The 24,288-nt window shown below is 36.9% G+C and overlaps 1 protein-coding gene across 40 annotated transcripts in view; it reads right to left on the bottom strand.

Annotated features, from left to right (window-relative positions):
* Nucleotides 1-24,288, bottom strand: part of INPP4B (inositol polyphosphate-4-phosphatase type II B) — a 906,112-nt gene that overhangs the window by 158,162 nt on the left and 723,662 nt on the right. For all 40 annotated transcript variants that reach the window (XM_070047524.1, XM_070047495.1, XM_070047496.1 and 37 more), the window contains one exon: nt 10,755-10,932. In XM_070047524.1, coding sequence (XP_069903625.1) covers nt 10,755-10,932 — 178 coding nt within the window. The remainder of the gene's footprint in view (nt 1-10,754; nt 10,933-24,288) is intronic.

Genomic DNA, 24,288 nt, shown 5'->3' with positions numbered 1-24,288 from the left:
TCTCTGTGTGTGTAACTCTGCCTTTCAAATAAATAAATAAATCTTTAAAAAATGCAATCAATAAGCTCCTGAGTCCCAGCCCTGAAGTACTGAATCAGAATTTCTGTTTTACCAGGTTCCCCCAGGAGCACTGTTGACATTTCTTGATGCCCAATAATGTCCAATATTTCAAATCCAAAATCTAACTCGATTTACCTATTTTCCATGAAGCCGGCATCCATCCTTCCTCAGTCAACAACTTGCTCAGTGCATATACAATACACTTTTTCTTGGGTAAACAGTGAGGGTGGAAAGAGCTATGCTGTTTTTAACTTTATGAAAAACTACTGAAACTTGCATATTTCCAAGTTGTGCAAATAACTGTGCACACTATCAGTGATGTATGAAAATTCCAGCTGTGCCCTAACTTCCTTACATCTTTATACACTCAGCCTTTTGGATTTTAGCTGTTCTAGTAGGTGGTCAGCTGCATCTCATCGCAATTTCAGTTTTCATTTACCCACTGGCAAAAGATGCTGAGCACCTTGGAAATATTTATTTGCCATCCATATGTCTTCCTCAGTGAAATATCATTTTAATTCCTTCTTTCATTATAATTGAGTTGTTTCTCTTAATTATTATGTTGTAAGAACATTTTATGTATTCCTATACGTTGCGTATCAAAGGATATGAATTCATTGTCCAATAATTTTACAAGCATGTTTTACAAGTTGCCTTTAACAGTGCTTTCTGAAGGATGGAAAGTTTGATTTTAATAAAACATTATAAATCATTTTTAAATTTTTTTTGGAATAACACTTTTTTTGTTCTAAGAAATTTTTGCCTGAGCCAAGATCACAAACATTTTCTCATATATTATCATCCAGAAGTGTATTTTTTTCTTTTAGATTTTATGAAAGTCTATAATTTGTCATGGCTAAATTTTATATATGTGTGAGATAAAGATAAATGTTCATATCTTTGCATATAGATAGCCAATTGTTCCTGCATAATGTACTGAAAATATACCCTTTTTGCCAATTACTATACTGTTGTTTTAAGTTATTTGAACATACAGGTATGGGTCTATTTATGCATTCTGTACACTAGCCTGACTATATGTCCATGCTATACTAATATGTAAAAAACATATAATACGTTGGCATTATTTTTGTTTGAAAGAGTATATATGTTTAAGAGAATTTAATGTTTGAATTTTTAAAGATCTCTGTCCACATCTTTACCACTTGCAGACTCCCTTTAGTGAGAAGCATCAGAGAACCAGATGTCAATTTCCCCAGTGTCATTCCTTTCCCCAAAAAGCTCTTTGGCATTTTTTGTTGTTGTTGCCTGAATCTTCTACGAAATCTTTTAGCATTTATTTGTCTGTAATAGTCATTATTTCACTTTTATTTTTGAGAGACATCTTCTCTGGATATGGAATTGTAAATTAACGTTTCGTTTTGTTGTCAGAATTTTGAAGATGTCACTCCATTGTTTTCTGGCATACACAGTGCCTGATAAGAGGTCTCCTATCACTTATAATGTTATTATTTTCATAATTTCATAATTTCTCTTTATCTTCATTCCTGACAATTTTATTACAATGCACCTACATTTTTATTTAATTTTTACTCCTCTTGGAGTACATTAAGCTTATTGGGTCCATACTTTCATGAAATTTTAAAACCTTTTGACCCTAACTTCTGCAATTTTTCTGCTCCCCTCTCCCTTCCTTCTGTGACTCCAATGTTCTTACATCAGGATTCTTATTATTTCTCTATAAGTAAGTCATGTTCTATTGATGTTTTTCAACCTTTGTATTTCTGAGCTTAACTTGAAATGTTTCTAAGGCTATGTTTGCAAGTTCACAACCTAGTCTTGTGAAGGAAATCCTAGCACACGAGAATGTAAAATAAAAATTCTTGTCACTCAATAGACTATCTCCAAGCATGCAAGAGAGCAGGAAAACATGACCCATAGTTGATGCACTATTGATTACACACAGTACAATGTTATTCAAGAAATTATGTTTTACATTTATCTGACTTCTATTTGCTTGTTTTTTGAAACTTCTATTATTAGATTCCCTAAATATATAGAGTATAATTATTACTTTAAAGCTTTTATTTGCTGAATTAGTCATCTCTGTCTTTCTGGATCTGTTTATATCCCTTGATTTTACTGATTGTGGGTCATAGATTAGTGCTTTCATTGCATACTTGATATATAGTCTACTGAATGGCAGATATTTTGACTTTACAATCTCCCTTATAAGTTTATTGTCTTCCTTTAGACAACACTGGGTTTTGTTGTGATGTGAATTTAAGTCTTTTGGAATCAATGAGATCCATTCAAGCTTTACATTAAAGCTTTTAATTCGGGATAAGTTAGCCCACTTCCAGGGCCATACCTGAGGGCTCTGTTGTGTAGTACAAGATCTTTATACTCTGCTGGAGAAAGACTAACCATACCAAGCCCTATGCACCCACCAGATTGTGTTTTGTCGTCTTTCTTTTTTTTAAGATTTATTTATTTGAGAGGCAGAGTTACAGACAGAGGAAGAGACAGAGATACAGGTCCTCCAGCCACTGGTTCACTCCCCAAATGGCCACAATGGCATGAGCTAGGCCAAAATGAAGCCATGAGTCAGGAGTTTTCTCCATGTCTCCCACGTGGGTGCAGGCACCCAAGCACTTGAGACACCTTCTCCTGCTTTTTCCAGGCCATAGCAGAGAGCTGGCTCAGAAGACGGCAGCTGGGATATGAACTGGCGCCCATATGGAATGTGGGCACTGCAGGCAGAGGTTTAGCCCACTATACTATGGCACCAGCCCCCTTGTCTTCTTATTTCTGCTATTTATTTCCCTGGATATGGGCACTTTACTCATGCACACTTATCAGTATTCAAGTCATTCATTTACAGATCTCTAAGGTGTTTGGCGTGTGAAGATCTGACCTCTGCTCCTGCTACTCTGTGCTGTGAATTCTTGCCATATCAGCCTTGTTTTTGGTGCTCCTCCCTGTGCTATAGCCTGAAAATTACTATAGCATGTGAAAAAGATATTCAGAAAGATCGCATAGTTTGATCCATTCCTGTGCTTCTTATTGACCAAACTCTAAAAGACATTACTGATATATTTTATCCAGTTTACTTGTTTTTAAGGTCAGAGGATCCATGTTACTCCATCATGACAGTAGTTCTGATTCAATGTATTTTATGAATAAGTCTCATTTTTCACATTGCCTTTCCCTCTATTTTATTTTCTATATTCTCCAATTTTCTAAGGAACAAAATTTTTGTTTAGAATATTATTTCATTAATTCAATATTTACCATTTGAAAGGGATTATGCAAAGAAGAAACATAAATTCGAATCCTAGCACTCATGGCATACAGCAGTTTAATATACAGAATCTGGAGCCAGATACATAGGGAGTATGTTTATGCACACAATACTTAAGTATGTTCCTCAGTTTCCTCAAAGTGTACAATGAGGGAACTAACAATTCATATATTTTGGAAGGTTAAATTTTAACAATAAAGGTGTCAAACTCATGGAGCTATGAAAAGTGAAGACCTTATAAGAGCACTACATAGTAATTAAGCTTCAGATAAATGCTAACTATTATCATCATGATCACTATCATTATTATGCCAGCCGTTACCGTCAAGAATCTTGAGTTTCTCAGGAATAACAAGTCTATGACTTATTTCATTCTGTTCCTCTTGTGTCAGGCACAGTGTCTGGAAAACAGCTTGAATTCAGGAAACACTTTTACCTTTTATAAATTCTGATCGTTTGTTTACTGCTTCTACTAATGGGTGCTTACAGGGATAAATTTTCCTCAGGAATGTTAGTCTTAAGTCTTGGTTCCCAGTATCGGCAGAGATGATATGATTGCCTTTGGATCTACAAACATTATCTACTCTGAGATGCCCTAAAAACTCCCTATGCTTTGTTTGCAAGTTGGGTATCTCTGGTAACTTTTGCTTTTCTGCAACATGATCTGAGTATATGTTTCATTGATAATAATTCCATTGTTATGACCTCCAGCTTGAAGGCTTACCTTTGAGAGAGCTGTCACCATATCACAAAATAGTCCAAATCCTCCCTCCACAATGCCCTGGGCTTCCCTGGGCCTTCCTCAACCATCCCAGCTGACTACACAGCATTCTCCCATGTTCCAATGGTCAAAGACTATAAAAAACCTTCAGTGTTCCCTGATAAGTATGAATGCAGGTAATTTCTATTATGCCTTAAATACATATATGGATGAATGCCTAAAAAGAAATAGTTTTACAAAAATAGAGTTCAGTATCAACAAATGACACACAAAGAATACGTCAGAAGGTAAAATGTAACATGAACAAGTCTACAGATCTAATGCACAGCATAAGGATTACAGATGATGAAAAATACTTGAGATTCACACTGAACAAGTAGACTTCAGCTGTGTTTGTCAAAAAGCAATAATAAAAATGGGTAACTATGTGAAAAGACGAATATGTTAATTTGCCTCACAAGAGAGAAACATTTTACATATATCCATAAAATCATGTATATATTTTAAATATATAGAATAAAATTAATTAGAAAAAACAGGGAGACTTTTGAAAAAGACACAATTTTCATTTACTAATTCACGAGTGCAAGAGCCCTGAAACTTGGGCAGGTGCTGTAGCATAGTAGGCTAAGCCTCTGTGCTGGCACCAGGATCCCATATTGGCACCAGCTTGTGTTCTAGCTGCTCATCTTCTGGTCCACCTCTCTCCATATGGCCTGGAAAAACAACTGAAGATGGTCCAAGTGCTTGGGCCCCTGAACACATGTAGGAGAGCAAGAGAAAGATCCTTGCTCCTGGCTTCGGATTGGCCCAGATCATGCTGTTGTGGCCATTTGGAAAGTAAACCAGCAGATAGAAGACCTTTCTCTCTGTCTCTCCCACTCTCTGTTTGTAGTTCTATCAAATAAATAAATATAATCTAAATTTAAAAATTCCTGAAACTAAAACAAGATATATTTAAGTCTAAATACTGCTAATATTAAATTATAAGAAGATGCAGAGAAAGCATTTAATAAAATACAATACTTTTTCATGATTAAAATTCTAAGCAAAGTGGGTATGGAAGGAGCAATCCTCAATACAATCAAAGCAATTTGTGAAAAACCCATGGCCAGCATCCTATTGAATGAGGAAAAGTTGGAAGCATTTCCGCTGAGATCTGGTACCAGACAGGGATGCCCACTCTCACCACGACTATTCAACACAGTACTGGAAGTTTTAGCCAGAGCCATTAGGCAAGAAAAAGAAATTAAAGGGATACAAATTGGGAAGGAAGAAGTCAAACTATCCCTCTTTGCAGATGACATGATTCTTTATTTAGGGGACCCAAAGAACTCTACTAAGAGACTATTGGAACTCATAGAAGAGTTTGGCATGTAGCAGGATATAAAATCAATGCACAAAAATCAACAGCCTTTGTATACACAGGCAATGCCACGGCTGAGAAAGAACTTCTTAGATCAATCCCATTCACAATAGCCACAAAAACAATCAAATACCTTGGAATCAATTTAAACAAGGATGTCAAAGGTCTCTAGAATGAGAATTACAAAATCTTAAAGACAGAAATAGAAGAGGATACCAAAAAAATGGAAAAATCTTCCATGCTCATGGATTGGAAGAATCAACATCATCAAAATGTCCAATCTCCCAAAAGCAATTTATAGATTCAATGCAATACCAGTAAAAATACCAAAGAAATTCTTCACAGATCTGGAAAAAATGATACTGAAATTCACATGGAGGCACAGGAGACCTCGAATAGCTAAAGCAATCTTGTACAACAAAAACAAAGCCAGAGGCATCACAATACTAGATTTCAGGACATACTACAGGGCAGTTATAATCAAAACAGCATGGTACTGGTACAGAAACAGATGGATAGACCAATGGAACAGAAATAGAAACACCAGAAATCAATCCAAACATCTACAGCCAACTTACATTTGATCAAGGATCTAAAACCAACTCCTGGAGCAAGGACAGTCTATTCAATAAATGGTGCTGGGAAAACTGGATTTCCACATGCAGAAGCATGAGCAAGACCCCTACCTTACACCTTACACAAAAATCCACTCAACATGGATTAAAAACCTAAATCTATGACCTGACACCATCAAATTATTAGAGAGCATCAGAGAAAACCTGAAAGATATAGGCACCGGCAAAGACTTCTTGGAAAAGACCCCGGAGACACAGGCAGTCAAAGCCAAAATTAATTATTGGGATTGCATCAAATTGACAAGTTTCTGTACTGCAAAACAAACAGTCAGGAAAGTGAAGAGGCAACTGACAGAATGGGAAAAAATATTTGCAAACTATGCAACTGATAAAGGATTAATAACAAGAATCTACAAAGAGATCAAAAAACTCCACAAAAACAAAACAAACAACCCACTTAAAAGATGGGCCAAGGACCTCAGTAGACATTTTTCAAAAGAGGAAATCCAAATGGCCAACAGGCACATGAAAAAATGTCAAGATCACTAGCCATCAGGGAAATGCAAATCAAAACCACAATGAGGTTTCACCTGACCCCAGTTAGAATGGCTCTCATTCAGAAATCTACCAACAATAGATGCTGGAGAGGATGCAGGGAAAAAGGGACACTAACCCACTGTTGGTGGGAATGCAAACTGGTAAATCCACTATGGAAGACAGTTTGGAGATTCCTCGGAAACCTGAATACTGCCATACCACATAACCCAGCCATCCCACTTCTTGGAATTTACCCAAAGGAAATGAAATTGGCAAATAAAAGAGCTGTCTGCACCTCAATGTTTATTGCAGCTCAATTCACAATAGCCAAGACCTGGAACCAACCATCAACAGTAGACTGGGTAAAGAAATTATGGGATATGTACTCTATATAATACTATATAACAGTAAAAAAACAATGAAATCCGGTCATTTACAACAAATTGGAGGAATCTGGAAAACATCGTGCTGAGTGAAATAAGCCAGTCCCAAAGGGACAAATATCATATGTTCTCCCTGATCAGTGACAACTATCCAAGCACCTAAAAGGAAACCTGTTGAAGTGAAATGGACACTATGAGAAACAATGTTTTGTTCAGCCCTGTCCTGACTGCTCACGAACAACTTACTACTTTATTCCTTTTAGTATTTTTTGTTCTACTTAATACCATTGGTTGAACTCTTTAATTAACACGCAATTATTCTTAGGTGTTTAAACTTAACTGAAAAGTGATCCCTGTCAAATATAAGGGTGGAAATAAGAGAGCGAGGAGATATATAGTTCAGCACATGCTCACTCGGACTTACCCTAATGATAGAGCTACAAATGTTCCAGGTGATACCAATTCAATCCTATCAAGGAAGCATGTACTAATTCCATCTTACTTGTTAAAGTGATCAGTTTAAATTCAGAATTGATCATAATGATAGTATTAAGTGTCAAAGGGATTACATAAATAAGACCAGTGTGTGCAAATAATAATTGATAGAATTAAAAAGGAGATAATGATTCTACATGAGAAGCAGGATACACAGCAGACTCGTAGAATGGCAGATGTCCTAAACAGCACTCTGGCCTCAGAATCAGCCCTTAAGGCATTCAGATGCAGCTAAAAAGCCCGTGACAGTATTTCAGGCCTGGAAAGACAAGACACTGTGGCAAAAAAAAAAAAAAAAAAAAAAAAAAAAAAAAAAATGACCTAAATGAAAGATCTCTGTGAGTGAGATCCCAGTGGAAAGACCAGGCCATCAATGAAGGAAGTACCTTTCTCTGAAGGGAGGAGAGAACTTCCACTTTGACTATGGCCTTGTCTAAATAAGATCGGAGTTGGCGAACTCAAGAGGCTTCCATAGCCTTGGCAGCTCATGACAAGAGCCTTGGGTGATTACTGACGTCCTCAATAAGAGTGTCAATTGTTAAATCAACAACGGGAGTCACTGTGCACCTCTCCCCATGTAGGACCTCTGTCCTTAATGTGTTGTACTATGCAAATTAATGGTAAAACTACTACTCAAACAGTACTTTATACTTTCTCTGTGTGGTAAAGTCTGTTGAAATCTTTGCTTAATATATACTAAATTGATCTTCTGTAAATAAAGATAATTGAAAATGAATCTCGATGAAGAATGGGATGGGAGAGGGAGTGGGAGATGGGGGGGGTTGCGGGTGGGAGGGAGGTTATGGGGGGAAAGCCAGTATAATCCAAAAGTTGTACTTTGGAAATTTATATTTATTAAATAAAGGTTGAAAATAAATTAAAATAAAATAAATTTGGAAAATTAAAAATAGATATTACTCAAACCACTTTTCCTTCATACAGAATTCATAAACTTTATCCTAAACTATGAGCAATGAGAATCTTCAGGGACTACGCAAAACTGTTAACCTAGACAATTCTTTGAAATTCTAGAATATAAGTCTTACAAACTTAACTTTTACAAGTTCCTCTTGGTTTCGATGGCTGAAATTTATTAAGAGACAAACCTTGTCTGCTTTGTAAAAAACACTGGGGTTGAGGGGAATTGGGCACTGCTGGATTAAAGGAGCAGAAAACATGCTGCCTCAACCATTGCAGCAAGCTGTAAATGATGTATGAAATGACAAATCCCTTCCCAAGGCACAGAAAGAATATAAATACTGCTCCGTGATCATTGCAGTGATAGGCTATTTGCTAAAATTTTCTGCCTAGGTGAACCCAGAAAAATCTCACCTCGTCTTCAAATCCAAAAGAACCAAATGAACCAAAATGAAATTTTATTATTTTACTGTACATAACAACTTCCCACTTTTCTTTTTTTCCTAACCTCTAAAGACATGTTTTTTGCCCATAGTATATGTACCTGCCTTGCTCCTTACACCAACAAGAAGTTTCTATAACTAAGAAGTTGGTGTAATTAATATTTGCAATTTAAAAAAGAAAATTTATTATATAATATGGAGATATCAAAAAAGAGATTCTATTCTAGAGTTAACCATTTCTCCTTTAACCCAGGTTTCATTTGAATACTAAACTTGTACTCCAGCTGCATGACTTTGCAAATTTTTTGAAAGTTCTCTGAACCTTAGTCTTTTCCTTTGTGAAATGAAGGTATGATTAACCCCCCAGAAGCATGCAAATTAAATGGACATAAGAAATGAAATCCCTGCCATGACATGAAAGAGGTCCTCGTGAAAGGTGAGTATTTTCTCTCCTTTTCATGGTGGAGTCCCTGTTCTGGCATGGAAAGGATCCTTCATTTCAGTCTGGATGTCTTGGGTGAGGGTTTTTTACTTTTTAATTTATGAAACTCACTTGACTTTTTTGAATAGATGCTAGCTAACTTTAATGAAAATAGATACTGGTTTTCTGCTATTAGAAAAGCATACACTTTAAGCTAAAACATCAAAGAAAAGGACAAGCTATAGTGAGCATAAATGATCATATCACAATAAAAAGTACACACGTGCACAATACCCAAGTTTCTATGAATCTTTCCTTTGGGGAGAGGAAGAGCCATGCTGCTGACTTACTCTCACATTGTGATATGAGAATTTTCTTTGGTCAGTTTCTTCAAGGACATATTTATTAGAAGTATCTTATAATAAATTACAAGATGTTCTCAGAATGCAGAGGTAAAAGATGAGCACATTGGAATTAGACTCCAGGATACCTGATTTTTACATTTCAAATGAAACTGTAATTTGTCTTTGTCTTTCTTGGTATTCTCTACATTATGCAGATGCCCTACTTATTTCTGGAAGTTGATACTGAGTATCAATCCCATGCCAGACTAGTTTTCCCTTCAGGAGCAAGGCACATTTAGAAAAAAATGAAGGCTTAATTTCGACTACATTTCAAATAATAACCAAGACTTCTGAAAATCTTTAGAACCTTTTCCTAGTAGATCATATTGTAATGAGCTAACTGAGTCAGAGGACTTGCTCTGTGCTATTAACATCAATCCCCATCAAAGTTCTGCTTTCTTTTTTTTTTTAAAGATTTCTCTATTTGAAAGTCAGTTACACAGAGAGAGAAGAAGAGAAAAGGAGGGAGGGAGGGAGGGGGAGAGAGAGAGAGAGAGAGAGAGAGAGAGAGAGAGAGGGGGGTCTTCCATCTGCTGGTTCACTCCCCAATTGGCTGAAACAGCTGGAGCTGCGCCGATCCAAAGTCAGGAGCTTCCTCTGGGTTTCCCACATGCGTGCAGGGGCCCAAGCATTTGGGCAATCTTTTACTGCTTTCACAGGCCATAGCAAAGAGCTGGCCCAGAAGTGGAGCAGCCGGATCTCAAACTGGCACCCATAGGGGATGCCAGCACAACAGGTGGTGGCTTTACCCACTATGCCACAGCACCGGCCCCAAAGTTCTGCTTCCAAATGAAGTGAATTCCTACTCAAGCTCCATACACATAGAAATTAGGTAATCACCAGAGGAAAGCAAAGTAATTTTCAAAATCTAATTCAATTCATTTAATAACTAAAGAAAAATCAATCTTGCCAAGAAAAAGAGAAAAATATATATTAAGAAATAATAGGTTTGATTGCCTACTAGGAAAAAATATTAATGTTCAGTAAGATTTGAAAAGAGAATGAGGTCAATGCATTTTGATCCTGTGGCAATATTTTGAAGCTTACTTTCAACCTATTCTAATTTACATTTCCAAATACAATGAAAGTTAATGTATGCAGAAAGCAACACCAGTAGGAATTCAAGTATTTCATGTTCCCCACTGTAATGATGATTTGGATCTTACTTTTTCTGAAAGCATCTTTAAAGAATTCTTCAAGCTGTCTGGAGAATGCTGGCTCGCAGAATTAAGCAGTAGGTCTGCATGGGTTGCTATAAGAGGTTGCAGCTGATTGATGTTGCTGAGAACTTCCTTTGCTTTGGCTGTGTTTTCAGGAGAGTAGTAAATAAACTGATATCCAGTACTGCAAAAACAAAGACAACGGCAAGTTACGCACACCTCCACACACAAATAAAGAATTTGTAGCCCATGAAACCAGATGTTAAACAATAAACAGAACCTCAAATATCATCACTCCCTATTGAACAGATAGGAACTATTCCAAGACAGTTTTATGACACCCTATCCATTTTTTTAGCAAAGTATATTTAAGGATTAGGTACAATAATCCAGTCCATTTTTCCAAACACTATGAAGGTTTTGTCAGATTCTACATATCAAGTATTAGTATTCAAAACACCTTAGTATTAATATAAATAATAATGAAATTGAACCACATAGTAGAGAAGAAGCTTTTATATTTGAACCAATCTCAACGTAAGCATTGTCTTTCTACTTACTAGCTGGTCACCTTGGACAGTCTTCAATTTCCTCAATAGGGAGGTGGGAATAATTGTCCAAATAATTCTATAAGGCAGGTGAGATTAGGGGTCAACTCATACAAAGTGATCTAACATAGTGCTTAGGATACAACAAGCATTCAATAACTCTTAGATTTATTTTCTTCCATGATACTGGGCAAGATGGAATGAGGGAATTAAGTATTAATGGCTGAGAAATGGAAGGAAAATAAATTAATTCTAAGTGGGCACATGAATAATTTTATTGTATTAAAACATATAGCTTTGGGGCTGGCACTGTGGCACAGAGTGTTAAAGCCTGGGCCTGCAGTGCCGACATTCCTTATGGGCGCCGGTTATTATCCCAGCTGCTTCACTTCTAATCCAGCTCCCTGTTAATACTCCTGAGAAATCCCTGACCTATATGGGAGACCCAAAAGAAGTTCCTGGATCCTGGCTTCAGATCAGATCAGCTTCATCCATAGTGTCCATTTGGGGAGTGAACCAGCAGATGGAAGATATCTCTGTGTCTCTACCTCTCTCTGTAATGCTGTCTTTCAAATAAATAAAATACATCTTAAAAAAATATAGCTTAAAATTTCATTATCTGATTCTTATTCTTTTTGTTCTTTGTGGTTTCTGACCTTTGTAAATAAATCTAAAATTGATTATTCATTAAAGAATTATTAAGTCTTATTATTTAGAAACTTGACAAGTATGCTATGAGAACAGATTCCATAGAGTGAATACAACTTTGACTAACTCCCTTAGGAAAGATGAAGGAAGCATTCTAGCAGGGAAAGGAGAAAAACAGTGAAATTTTGGCTACTTGGAAGAGGTAGGTCATGGTTAAGGCTCTCACATGATTGGTACAAACTTGTTTACATCCCTATACATTCAACTGTCAAAGCATTTTTAATAATATCTTGCGGCCTATGTTGAGTATTTATTGAATATTTCTTCTACATTTAACAGCTGAGTTATGTTAATTCCCATAATTCGAATTCTCATTTTGAACATTAGAGGCCAATAAGAAAAAATTAATGTCTAGGAGGCAAATCTCTCCTCTTTCTTTTATACTGAAGAGTTCTCAAGGGAAACTATCAGATCTCTAAGGAGAGAATTTCTTTTGCAACCATGTAATGAGTACTCCTCATAATTTATTGGCTTTATTTTTTCTTGGTGCAAAATGATTAAACGGCATGTCCTTGGATGCTCGAGTTATTCAGAAGATAGAGTAAGATGTCACTGAGGGTTACATGTTTATGAAGGCTAAGAAATGCATTGCTAGTCTAAGATTTGTTCTCAATTTCTTACTTGCAACTCTTAGGATGTCTGAAGAAGTTAAAACATTCTACTTATATTTTAATGCAAATTAAGGCAAAGGAGGAATAATCAAGAAGAGAAAAAAAAAAAAAGAAATGATCTTTCCTGCCCTTGATTCTCTCTCTTTCAGTCTCGTCATGGGGTTACTACCCGGGATCTCTACCTAAGCTTTTACAACAAAAACCACACTCAAATATCCATCTGTTCCTTTGTATGCAATCTGGATATGTGGTTCAGCCCAGGATAGTTTTAATAGATCACACAACCCTGAGCTATTTTTGCAGAAAATGGTTATTTTAAAAAGACACTGAAGTGTCACCAGGATGGGGACACGTCTGATGCCCAGCAGCTCTGCCAGCAGAAGGCGTGACCCACTACAGACCCAGCTGAGAAAGCAGGGAGTGGTTGCTGCTCTCTGATCCCTCTTCACTGCTCTGTGCTTCTGATGTTAGCAGGAGCTCTCTGGTGTGCTCTTATGGATACTGACAGGCCTCCCAGGAATGAGCCCCAGGCAAGCTAGAATGCTCGAGGTCATGCATGGCCTTCTGTCTTGCTCTTCACATGGCTCTCTGAGTATGTCACTTCTGGCCTCTCTTACAGTCACTCCTACTTATTCTTTGTGACTCCTGTCATTACTGCCTTCTTTACTTATTCTTTCATAGCAGTTCTCTGTCACTTTACTCCTGAATATTATCTACTTTCATTATCTTTTCTACCTATTTCTTACACTCTAAATTTTCTTTGTCTTTTCTCCATTTTACTCTAATACATACATTTCCAAGATTTACTGCTCACATGTTCTTTCCTTATACTTCAGTTCAGTGGTGCTCAAATTTTAACAGGCATAAATTCATTCTATGAGAATGAAACTGGTATGCACATATATTTTAGAAAAGTGGGTTCCTTAGCAACACCAGGAGATTCTCGTTTAGTAGGTTTAGTATTTGTAATAAGCAGTTTAGGATATCCTGATGCAAATGGACAACTAGGCATCTATGTAGACACCGGCTGCTATCATCTTGACTCCTGAGATCCCTTTTAAACCCTTGGTCATCCTACCCAATCATGAGCATGAAAGTTCCTAGTTAAGTTATCCTAATTTTTGTGGGACCAGGTTCTTCACAAATTTTACAGAAAAATAATTTAGAGAAATTTCATTTTGGGGCAACATTTTTTGAAATTCATCCATACCAGGGGTCTTCAAAACACTTTATAAAAATGATTACTCTTCAAAAATGTGCATGCATTTCAAAAATGTTTGCCTCCAAGTACACTTATCTGATAGTTCAATTTAAATGAACACTTCGAATCTCAATCCTTTTACAAGGTACTATTATATTCCATCTTCATATTCATCATTAGTTCCTTTGGCTTCCTTCTCACAGGTTTTTTTTTTTTCCTTCTAACATTTTTTTACATTCCTTCATCTTTTCCCTACCAATACATTGCCTATATAATCCCCTAAACACTCTTCTGTCACAGGACAGAACCCTAACTCCTGCCTACTGCTGATAAGTTCATCTCCTTTGGAGCAGTTTCATATAAGGCATTAGTTCTTCAGCTAAAGTCTTAATGATGAACATCTTACCTAGTGAGGCTGAGAGATTAATTTTCCATAATAAAAACCAATGTTGATGTCCGGGATGAAATAATATGGTATGGAGAAAAAATCACCATCCACAAAATAATTTTAAGTATACATAAATTTCATCTACCTATTCAGCAGCGTACTCTTAAACATGCCATATATTTTAACAGTTATAGCTTATTAAATGGAAAGTTATGAGTATAATTTAATTATCTAGATAAAATGAATATAGCTAAACACTACTTTATAGTGAGCTGTAATTTAAACTGAGTCCAAGCACTTGAATCACTTGAATCAACTATCAGATAAACCAAAAGACAATATATTTGCTCGAACAAAGCATATTTTAAAGGATATGAATAAATGCAAATCATGTGCAATGTAAATTGAAATTAGTTTCACATTTTCTCTATTGATGGAACAGTTAATTAAAGTATATAAAATATATAAACATATGTGCTTGAATGTATTATATGTTAAAATAATCTGGTTTGATGTATTTAATAATCAATTTAACAGGATACGAACACACAGTGTTTTTTATTAGGGGTGTAATAATTTGGAGATGGCAGGAATGAAATATGCACTCTAATTGCTAGGTAAACTACAATTGAATGAAGGACTTCTATACTCTTGAGTGCATGATATATCTCATATCCTTTTGCTGATTCTCCTTATTTTCCATTCCTAGTACTGGCAGCTCAGTACTTGGAACTCTTCCTTTTTTAAAATTTGCATGTTCTTCCTATGTAATCTCTTTTCATCTCATTGTTTAAATACTTCACTTGTGCCTAGAGTTTTCAAATTCTTATCTCTTTTCCCTGAAGTCCAATAAGTGCTATCATCCAGACAGCTACAACTTAAAAAGTTTCAAATCAAACCTTTTTTTAAAAAAAAATTGATTTTATTTATTTGAAAGACAGAGTTACAGAGAGAGGTGGAGACAGGGAGAGAGGTCTTCCATCTGCTGGTTCACTCCCCACATGGCTGCCAACAGCTGGAGCTGTGCCGATCTGAAGCCAGAAGCCAGGAGATTCTTCCAGGTCTCCCACATGGGTGCAGGGGCCCAAGCACTTGGGCCATCTTCTACTGCTATCCCAGGCCATAGCAGGGAGCTGGATCAGAAGAGGAGCAGCCGGGACCAGAACTGGCACCCATTTGGGATGCCGGTGCTTCAGGCCAGGGTTTTAACTCGCTTCACCACAGCGCCGGCCCCTCAAATCAAACTTTCAATCCTTTCCCAGTTCTCAACAACTAGCTCTTCTGTACTCCACCACAATCTTAGTTTATGGAAAGTCCATTTCATATGGTCTACAACTCTTTTCTTCATCTCCTACTGTTTGTACAATGTTTCAGAAAACACTACCTGCCTTTCAAAATATGCTCAGAGTCCAGGCACTTACTTCTGCAATGCTTTCGGATTCTCTCATATAAGCACAATCATTTTTTTTTTAAGATTTTATTTATTTATTTGACAGGTAGAGTTACAGACAGTGACAGAGAGAGAGAGAGAAAGTTCTTCCATCCACTGGTTCACTCCCCAAATGGTCACAACGGCTGAAGCCGCACCAATCCAAAGCCAGGAGCCAGGAGCTTCTTTCTGGTCTCCCATGCGGGTGCAGGGCCCGAGCACTTGGGCCATCCTCCACTGCCTTCCAGGGCTACAGCAGAGAGCTGGACTAGAAGAGGAGCAGCCGGGACTAGAACCGTTGCCCATATGGGATGCTGGCAGGTGGAGAATTAACCCACTGTGCCAGGGAGCCAGCCCCAGCAAAATTGTTTTCTATTGCAGTTGTCTACAAACTGATTTTCCGACCACTGTCATGACAATTACGTATTTTAAGACAAGTATTTAGTCAGCGACATTCTTGACTGATGCTTAGGGTTTGAAGGAGGTAGGAGTCATACAAGGAGAGAAAAATGAAGCCGCTCTTCCTTAGTTCCTTATACAAGACCAAACCTTGGGACTTGGGTTGTCAACTGTACCTTCTAACTGCACCCACTGCGTCCTCCATTCCTTAACCCACTTGCTCAAATAAGCTAATACTTTTGGCAGTAGTGTTATGGAAAAATATAGAGATGATGAATAGGCAGGAAGAGAAAAGGTAAGGAAATCAGAGAAGTGAAGCAGGCCTTTGACACAGGGTTAAAAATCACTGCTTGGGATGCCTGCATCCCATAGGGGAGTGCCTGTTTCAAATTCCATATCTTCTGCTTTAGATCCAACTTCTTGATGATGTGCACCCTGAAGGGCAGCAGATGGTAGCTCTACTCCCAGCTACCCACATGGGAGATCTGGATTGAGTTCATGGCTTCTCTTGGCTTCTGCCTGGCTCAACCCTAGCTTTTGCAGGCATCAGGTCAGAGAATCAGTGTGTGGAAGATATCTCTCTGTCTCTGTATCTCCACTGAAATTAAATGAAAATAAACAGAGAAGGGGCATAGGCAGAAGAGGATTAGGAAAACAACCTTTAGAGTGCTGTGTCTCTGCTTCTATGGCAGAGTTTGGTTTCCAGAGAAAATCTATTTCCACATTTTTCCCCCCAAATCAAGCACTACTTATATACAAAAAAAAGCAGACTCTGGAATCCAGAAGGAGGGATAACCGTGCTCTGTGCTCTAGCTGAGACGAAAAACGTGTGGATAATAAATGAAAATTTACACCTTAGTGCACTTGAATATACCCTTCTGGCTTCACAGGGCTTAACAATGTGCTTCATGAAATTGTAGAAGGCAAATCATACCCCTCTGCTTCTCCCATGCATGCTTTCAATTCTCTGCTAGAAGTGGAGTTTAGAGAAAAGAATGAGAAGGAAAATGGTATTTGTTTTGTTTACCTTCTATGGGTTTCACTTTTACAATTAAATGGCTAACATGATCTATACTTAAGTTGATGTTTATTTTTAAAACTACTTTTGTTTTCTTTTAAAAACATATTGGTTTCAGGGGCATTTTAGAATCAGATAGTATTTTGATCAAAGCTTGATTCTGGCACTTATTAGCTTTGTGACAAGTTATGCTAATTAATTGAGAATCATACTCCAAATTCATTTCTATTCAACTCACTCCAAGGAAATTTGTCTATGTGCTCTGATCACACTGAATCTCACTGTGTTGCATTACAGTTTGCAAGATCTTAACTGAAATCTCTTGATCGTTAAGACCTCTCTTCTATATCAATACTTTCTTTAGACTTATTTCTGCCCAAATAAGTTTTCAGCCACTATTAAGTGACCTTAAGGTCAACAAAGTCTAAAGTGTTTTTACTTCCTTCCATGTCCTATTCTGATTTGTCCCTGATTTTGACATATTTTTCTTTGCCACCTTAAAAATGGCTTTCCCATTTCTATTTCTGTCTATTTTGGCTTCCTCTCTTTTCATGTTCACTCCTCTGCAAAAGCATAATGGGTTAATATCCAGATTAGGTCTGCCGATTCCCTCCAACCTGAAACACTTCTCAACCACTTCCTGGGCCAAATTAATTCACGTGCCAATCAAAGTATCTTAGAAAAGTATTAGAAGAGAAACCATTTCCAAATATACTGCAAATGTAAATCTACCTTGATTGTAAACAGGGAGGAAAAATTTGGGGGGATGATCAAAATGTGTTAAAAACAGATTGGGATGATGTATAATTCTGTATGTTTCCTATAAAACATCACTGAATTGTACATGTGCAAAAGCACTTTCATGGTAGGCCAATTTTTTTCAATTCTGAAAAAAATGTTTACTTTCCTTCCTAATGATGTGCTAATAAATAACATTTTAATATCAGCCAAGTAGCTGTTTTGAAAGCCTACAATTTTTTTTCTCCACAAGTGCCACAATGTTTCTGCTGTTTACTTATTCCATAAAACGTCCCTGTGGCACTCACCTAGTTCAGTCACATCGATCTTCCCAGGCAGAGTAATTTAGTCTTTCTGTTACTGCTATGGCCCACAATCCTTTCAATTCTTTGCTCAACATACTGTTCACTCAACAAAAACTTTTCAAGTTGGTTAATATGTGTGCAGTAGTAAACCAGACAGATATAGTCCTTGTTCCCTGAGAATGCCCAGCCAAGAAGAAGGTTAGGGAACTGAAGGCTTAAACCAGACAGACAAAGCATAGCTAAGGAATCAGAGAAGACTTCCAGATAAATTACAGGGAAGAACTGGCTATTGATCTTTTTGCTAATTTTTTAAAAGTGAAGAAAGACAAGAAAGCTTGTCAAGATTTTGAACCACTGAGGGTATGGTTTTGCTCTTCATTAAGAAAAAAAATCTTCCAGGTGGGTATTCAGTAGAGCAGTGAAGATATCACTTGGGTAGTCCTCATCCCTTATCAAAATGCCTGGGTTTGAGTCCTGCTCATCGCTCAATTCCAGCTTCCTTCTAAGGTGCACCTAGAGGCAGAAGGTAATGAATGGATCAAGTCATTGTGTTCCTATCAGTCATTTGGGAAACCTAATCTAGGTCCCTGGTACCTGGTAGACCTAGATGTTGTGGGCATTTGAGAAATGAACCAATGGTTGGGGAATCTCAATCTCTGTCTCTTCCTCTCTCATTCTCTGCCTTTCAAATAAAATAAAAATTTAAAAAGAAAGAGAACTCTCAAAAGAAGCACTTTTGAGGACTAAAGGGGTGAGAAATAATTTAATATGTTCATCTTAAAGTGTTTGAAATAGTAAAGTGGAGATAACTTCTAGATTGTGGTAAATATGAGAGTACTTCAAAGAGTTCATGGAATAGTGGATTAAAAGATAGTGCAGTATGGGTATTTGGCATAGCAGGTAAGACATCCACATCCCATATCAGAATCCTCAGCTTTGAATTTCAGGTTTCTGCTAATGCACACTTTAGGGGGCTGCATAGGATGTCTCAAGTAGATGGGTCCCTGCCACCAAGATGGAACAACTGGATTGAGTTTTTGGCTCCTGGCTTCAGTCTGGTTCAATGTCAGCAGCGTGGGCATTTGGGGAGTGAATCAGCAGATAGTAACTCACTCTTTTCCTGTTTGTTACTCTCTGTCTCTCTGCATCTGAACATTGAACGTTAATGGCCTGAACTGTCCAGTTAAAAGACACAGATTGGCTGATTGGGTTAAGGAACAAAACCCATCTATTAAGGAACAAAACCCATCTTTCCAACAAAGATCCATACAGACTGAAAGTGAAAGGCTGGAAAAAGATATAACATGCCAACAGAAATGAAAAAAGAGCGGGCATAGCCATCTTAATATCAGACAACATAAACTTTAACACAAAAACTGTTAAGAGAGACAAAGAGGGACACTATATAATGATTAAGGGATCAATTCAACAGGAAGATATAACAATTATCAATGTATATAAAAAGGCAATGCAGAAGCTTCTTGTTTTTATATACTCCCATTTGTCCAGTTTTGCTTTTCATAGCTATACTTTTGGGTCTTGTCCAAAAAATCTTTACCTACACCAAAGTCTTGAAGCACTTTTCCTAAGTTCTCTTCTAGCAATTTTATAGTTTCAGTTCTTCTATTTAGGTATTTGAGCCATCCTGGACTGATGTTTTTAAAACATTTGATTATTTATTCTAAAGACACAGTGATGAAGAGAGAAAGGGAGACACAGAAACAGAGACAGAGACAGAGATACTTCATCTACTGATTTACTAGGCCAGGCTGAAACCAAAAGCCCAGAACTCCATCCAGGTCTCCCACATGGGTGGCTGGTACCCATGAACTGCGGCTATCATATGCTGCCTTCCCAGGCATGTTAGCAGGGAGCTGGATCAGAAGCAGAACATTTAGGACTTGAACTGGCACTCTGATATGAGACATTGGCATTGCAAGCAGCGGCTTAACCACCTGTACCACAATCCTGGCCCCTTGACTTGATATTTGTAAATACTGAGAGATAAGGATCTAAATTAATTCTACAAAGCATACCTAGTTTTCCCAGCACAATTTATTAAAGAGACTGTCCTTTCTCCAATGTATATTCTCGGCACCTCTGTCAAAAATCTGTTGGATCTATGGATTCCAATTTTCTTGATTGCATTATGTTCCACTGATCCATGTGCTGGTTTGTGTGCCAGTAACACACTGTTTTATTTAGTATAGTTTTGCAGTATCCTCTGAAGTTAGTTCCTGTGATGCCTCCAGTTTTATTTATTTATTTATTTATTCATTCATTCATTCCTCAGTATTGTTGTGGATATTCTGGGTATTTTGTGGTTTTATATCAATTTTAAGACTCAGTAGAGTGAACAGACAACCAATACAATGACAGAGAATGTTTTCAAGGTATTCCTTAAACAAACTATTAATATCCAGGATAAAGAAGGAACTCATAGAATACCAAGGACATTCTTCTCAGATATAGGAAAACAATCCTAAAATTCATATGGAAATTCAAAAGACCCTGAATCCCCAAAGCATCTTAAATAATAAAAACAATAGTCTGGGCTGGTCCAAGATGAATCCATTAACCTGGAACTCCATCTGAGTCTCCTGCATGGGTGGCAGGGGCCCAAGCACTTGAGCTATTATCTGCTATCTGTCATGCACTAGTAGGAAACTGGATTGGAAGCAGAGTGGGTAAGACTCCAACCAGCACTAACCAGTGGTGGCTTAATGTGTTACATCATAATATCTGATCCCAAAACATTTTTTGAGCGTAAAGGTTCAAGAGAACACTAAAAAAGGCTATCTGGTACAAAAACTTTTGAAGTCCATGCATAGATTTTGCATAATATGTATTACTGTATGATCTATGTATAGCTTTCAAAAATTAGAATAAAAATAAAAGTATATTTCAATTTTATTTTCAGGAACTTATTATTTTATTTCTTATTATTATTTAACTTAAATAATAGCTAACATCAAACATTGATCAACCCCTCAGCATGTGTCAGGTACAGTTATACTTGCTTGCTATATATTAATTCATCCAACTATCAGAACGACCTTATGTGAGGTATAATATTACTTTTCTTTTACAAATGAGGAAATTAAGTAAAAGGAAAGATAATTTGACTAATATCATCACAAAGCCAGGCAGTCTGAGAACCAGGATTGAAATTCATGGATTAAAGTCTATGAATTGCTGAAATGAAAGTTTTTACTTTGCCTAGAACAGGGGCCACAAACATTAAAGAGATTTATGGAAAAGCCAAGAACATTGCATTCTTAAGATCTGAATTTGTGGATCAGGAATAATAACTGATAAAATCTTTTTAAAAATTGACACAACTAGAAGAAATCATTAGCTTAGTATACTAAACAGATTATTTTATCCTCAGAAAGAGGGTAAAAGGTAGGTCTTATCTGTAGCTGTACTTATATTTTTGAAGTTTTTATGCTACAAGAAAATTTTGTTTTTTGGATGTAGATAAAAAGAGAATGAAGTAGAAAAACTACACTAGAAATTCATTTAGGATCATATGCAGTTTAGCAAAATTTCATCCATCCATTTGTACCACATTTAGTTTAGAGCTGTGGAACCTCATCAATTATTCTGTAAAGTATGTCCAAGCCCCAATATGACCATTTTATTGAAAGCACTTAATGCTTTCTCTACATCAAGTTATTGACATACGAGAGATAAAACTCATTTCTTAAAGATTTGGTGTTATGTACAAGAAGTTGGTTACAGGGAATTGCACTTGGAGAAGAAATGTCTGGCACACAGTTTTGGCAGACCTAGCTTTTTGTGTGCTAAAATATGCACTGAGCCAAGAGTTAAGAATGGCCAATAAGGATTCAACTAACAGTGGGGGAAGGGACTACAGCCCCAGGGAGCTAACTTTAAATCAATCCCTCAAATTAAGTATTTCTTTCAAAATGACATATTGTCAGCTACTGGAGAAAGTTCAACAGAAAAAATAAAAAGAAATTGACAAGGGCTTTTATTTTACTTATTCATATTCCCATAGTGTCTATGTGATTTCATTATAGTCTTTAGGAGAAAATTTTGTGATGGAAAATATTCTTTTCTAAGGAAAAAAAGCTGCATTTGAAAGTGAATGAGAATTTAGCCATCACCTGTGAGACAGACACTGTAAATGAATCAGCTTTGGTCTATTAAACAAGATTTTGAAAGAAATACAAATAATTTAAAAAAATGAAGCTATATATATATATGTACATGAATACATATAAAATTCTTTAAAGAATTAGTCACTTTAGGCAACTGTGTAATTTTGAATTTATGATCTAAAACTATAAAAATGTAGATCACCTGTAGAAAAAAGACTGGAAGACATGACACCAGTATGCTACCAGGAAATGCCTTGTTAGGGAGGGAAGTTGAGGGTTCTTTTAATCTTTTCGTTTGATGTTTTAATGTTTTTAACATTTATTTTCTGCAAAATGAGGAAAGTACCAATAAAATTATCTATTAACAATTTATAACTCAGATAGGTATCTGGCACAGTTGGTGTGACATGGCTTTGCAGGCCTGTATCCCATATTGGAGTGTCTGGGTTCTAGTTTTGGCCCCGTTTCTGATTCTAGCTTTCTCCTAATGTGAGAGGCAGCAGATAATTGTGCAGGTCCTTTGGCTTCTGCCAACCATGTGGGGTGTCCTATTAAGGTCCAGGCTCCTGGTTTCAGCCTGGCCCAACCCTGTCTATTGTAGGTATTAGGTATATGAAGAGTGAACCAGCAGATGGAAGATCTTTCTCTGTATTTGTTTCTCTATAAATCTCTGGCTTTCCAATAAAATGAAATATATATCTCTTTCTGTATCTATCATCTATCTCTATGTATCATCTATCTACCATATAAATGACATAGTAGCTCTAAAATTCCAAAGTAATTCAAAAAGGAGGAAATGTTGGTTACCTTATTTTAATCAGTACACATTGTAAACATGCACGAAATGTTACACTGTACCCAATAATTATGTATCATTAACATTTTTTCTAAAAAACTAAAAATTGATACATTTTCTCTGCTTATGAGAAAACCAAAGAACAAGCTATAAAGAGACAGACAAAATCTCCAAGGAAGGTAAAAATAATGTGTCCCTCCCCCCAAGTAAATCATGCCTTAAATTAAAGCATTTGAATCACTCACTCTCCTTTTCAAAAATAAGTAAGGATAATTATTTGGAAGCATGAGAATGTGGGATTTTAAAACATCATCTTAGTATTTTTTTTTGTTTGTTCTACTTAATACTTTTGGTTGAATACTGTAACCAATACACAATTCTTCTTAAGTGCTGAAACTTAACTGAAAAGTGATCGCTGTTAAATATAAGAGTAGGAATAAGAGAGGGAAGAGATGTGCAATTCGGGACATGCTCAAGCTGACTTACCTCAAACGGTAGAGTTAGAAACATACCAGGGGATTCCAATTCAATCCCATCGAGGTGGCATGTACCAATGCCATCTCACTAGTCCCAGTGATCAATTTCTGTTCACAATTGATCATAATGATAGGACTAAGAACCAAAGGGATCACATAAACAAGAATAGTGTCTGCAAATACTAGCTGATAGAATCAAAAAGGGAGAGAATGATCCAACATGGGAAGTGAGATACACAGCAGACCCACAGAATGGCAGATGTCCTAAACAGCACTCTGGCCTCAGAATCAGACCTAAAGGCATTCGGATCTGGCTGAAAAGCCCATGAGAGTATTTCAGGCATGGAAAGCCAAGACACTCTGCGGGAAAAAACAAACAAACAAACAAAAAAAACACCTAAATGAAAATCTCCGCGAGTGAGATCCCAGTGGAAAGAATGGGTCATCAAAGAAGGAGGTACCTTTCTCTGAAGGGGGGAGAGAACTTCCACTTTGACCATGGCCTTGTGTAAATATGATCAGAGTCGGTGAACTCAGGGGGCTTCCATAGCCTTGGCAGCTCATGACAAGAGCCTAGGGTGATTACTGAGGCCATAAACAAGAGTGTCAATTTGTTAAGTCAACAACAGGAGTCACTGTGCACTTACTCCTCATGTAGGATCTTTGTCCTTAGTGTGCTGTACATTGAGATTTAATGCTATAACTAGTACTCAAACAGTATTTTTCACTTTATGTTTCTGTGTGGGAGCAAACTGTTGAAATCTTTACTTAATGTATGCTAAACTGATCTTCTGTA

This window comes from Oryctolagus cuniculus, chromosome 8 (genome assembly GCF_964237555.1).
Source record: "Oryctolagus cuniculus chromosome 8, mOryCun1.1, whole genome shotgun sequence".
Taxonomy (NCBI): domain Eukaryota; kingdom Metazoa; phylum Chordata; class Mammalia; order Lagomorpha; family Leporidae; genus Oryctolagus; species Oryctolagus cuniculus.
The sequence above is the reverse complement of the archived record's forward strand: the minus strand, read 5'-3'. Positions and strand labels throughout refer to the sequence as shown.